This window comes from Argopecten irradians, unplaced genomic scaffold (assembly GCF_041381155.1).
Source record: "Argopecten irradians isolate NY unplaced genomic scaffold, Ai_NY scaffold_0038, whole genome shotgun sequence".
NCBI lineage: Eukaryota > Metazoa > Mollusca > Bivalvia > Pectinida > Pectinidae > Argopecten > Argopecten irradians.
In genome coordinates this window covers 10817-12637 of record NW_027187505.1, presented here as the reverse complement: position 1 = coordinate 12637, position 1821 = coordinate 10817, and the positions used below count along the sequence as shown (strand labels likewise).

At 100.0% G+C, this 1821-nt stretch overlaps 1 protein-coding gene across 1 annotated transcript; it reads left to right on the top strand.

Annotated features, from left to right (window-relative positions):
* Positions 1-1194: 1194 nt before the first annotated feature.
* On the top strand, positions 1195-1554 carry LOC138311513 (uncharacterized; the record flags this gene model as incomplete). The annotated part of the gene is made up of 2 exons (XM_069252834.1): positions 1195-1290; positions 1471-1554. Coding segments are annotated over 2 exons (180 nt in total), but the record flags the coding sequence as incomplete, so codon positions are not given.
* Between the last annotated feature and the right edge of the window lie 267 nt (positions 1555-1821).

Sequence of the window (1821 nt, the reverse complement as noted above, 5' to 3'; positions counted from 1 at the left end):
GGGGGGGGGGGGGGGGGGGGGGGGGGGGGGGGGGGGGGGGGGGGGGGGGGGGGGGGGGGGGGGGGGGGGGGGGGGGGGGGGGGGGGGGGGGGGGGGGGGGGGGGGGGGGGGGGGGGGGGGGGGGGGGGGGGGGGGGGGGGGGGGGGGGGGGGGGGGGGGGGGGGGGGGGGGGGGGGGGGGGGGGGGGGGGGGGGGGGGGGGGGGGGGGGGGGGGGGGGGGGGGGGGGGGGGGGGGGGGGGGGGGGGGGGGGGGGGGGGGGGGGGGGGGGGGGGGGGGGGGGGGGGGGGGGGGGGGGGGGGGGGGGGCGGGGGGGGGGGGGGGGGGGGGGGGGGGGGGGGGGGGGGGGGGGGGGGGGGGGGGGGGGGGGGGGGGGGGGGGGGGGGGGGGGGGGGGGGGGGGGGGGGGGGGGGGGGGGGGGGGGGGGGGGGGGGGGGGGGGGGGGGGGGGGGGGGGGGGGGGGGGGGGGGGGGGGGGGGGGGGGGGGGGGGGGGGGGGGGGGGGGGGGGGGGGGGGGGGGGGGGGGGGGGGGGGGGGGGGGGGGGGGGGGGGGGGGGGGGGGGGGGGGGGGGGGGGGGGGGGGGGGGGGGGGGGGGGGGGGGGGGGGGGGGGGGGGGGGGGGGGGGGGGGGGGGGGGGGGGGGGGGGGGGGGGGGGGGGGGGGGGGGGGGGGGGGGGGGGGGGGGGGGGGGGGGGGGGGGGGGGGGGGGGGGGGGGGGGGGGGGGGGGGGGGGGGGGGGGGGGGGGGGGGGGGGGGGGGGGGGGGGGGGGGGGGGGGGGGGGGGGGGGGGGGGGGGGGGGGGGGGGGGGGGGGGGGGGGGGGGGGGGGGGGGGGGGGGGGGGGGGGGGGGGGGGGGGGGGGGGGGGGGGGGGGGGGGGGGGGGGGGGGGGGGGGGGGGGGGGGGGGGGGGGGGGGGGGGGGGGGGGGGGGGGGGGGGGGGGGGGGGGGGGGGGGGGGGGGGGGGGGGGGGGGGGGGGGGGGGGGGGGGGGGGGGGGGGGGGGGGGGGGGGGGGGGGGGGGGGGGGGGGGGGGGGGGGGGGGGGGGGGGGGGGGGGGGGGGGGGGGGGGGGGGGGGGGGGGGGGGGGGGGGGGGGGGGGGGGGGGGGGGGGGGGGGGGGGGGGGGGGGGGGGGGGGGGGGGGGGGGGGGGGGGGGGGGGGGGGGGGGGGGGGGGGGGGGGGGGGGGGGGGGGGGGGGGGGGGGGGGGGGGGGGGGGGGGGGGGGGGGGGGGGGGGGGGGGGGGGGGGGGGGGGGGGGGGGGGGGGGGGGGGGGGGGGGGGGGGGGGGGGGGGGGGGGGGGGGGGGGGGGGGGGGGGGGGGGGGGGGGGGGGGGGGGGGGGGGGGGGGGGGGGGGGGGGGGGGGGGGGGGGGGGGGGGGGGGGGGGGGGGGGGGGGGGGGGGGGGGGGGGGGGGGGGGGGGGGGGGGGGGGGGGGGGGGGGGGGGGGGGGGGGGGGGGGGGGGGGGGGGGGGGGGGGGGGGGGGGGGGGGGGGGGGGGGGGGGGGGGGGGGGGGGGGGGGGGGGGGGGGGGGGGGGGGGGGGGGGGGGGGGGGGGGGGGGGGGGGGGGGGGGGGGGGGGGGGGGGGGGGGGGGGGGGGGGGGGGGGGGGGGGGGGGGGGGGGGGGGGGGGGGGGGGGGGGGGGGGGGGGGGGGGGGGGGGGGGGGGGGGGGGGGGGGGGGGGGGGGGGGGGGGGGGGGGGGGGGGGGGGGGGGGGGGGGGGGGGGGGGGGGGGGGGGGGGGGGGGGGGGGGGGGGGGGGGGGGGGGGGGGGGGGGGGGGGGGGGGGGGGGGGGGGGGGGGGGGGGGGGGGGGGGGGGGGGGGGGG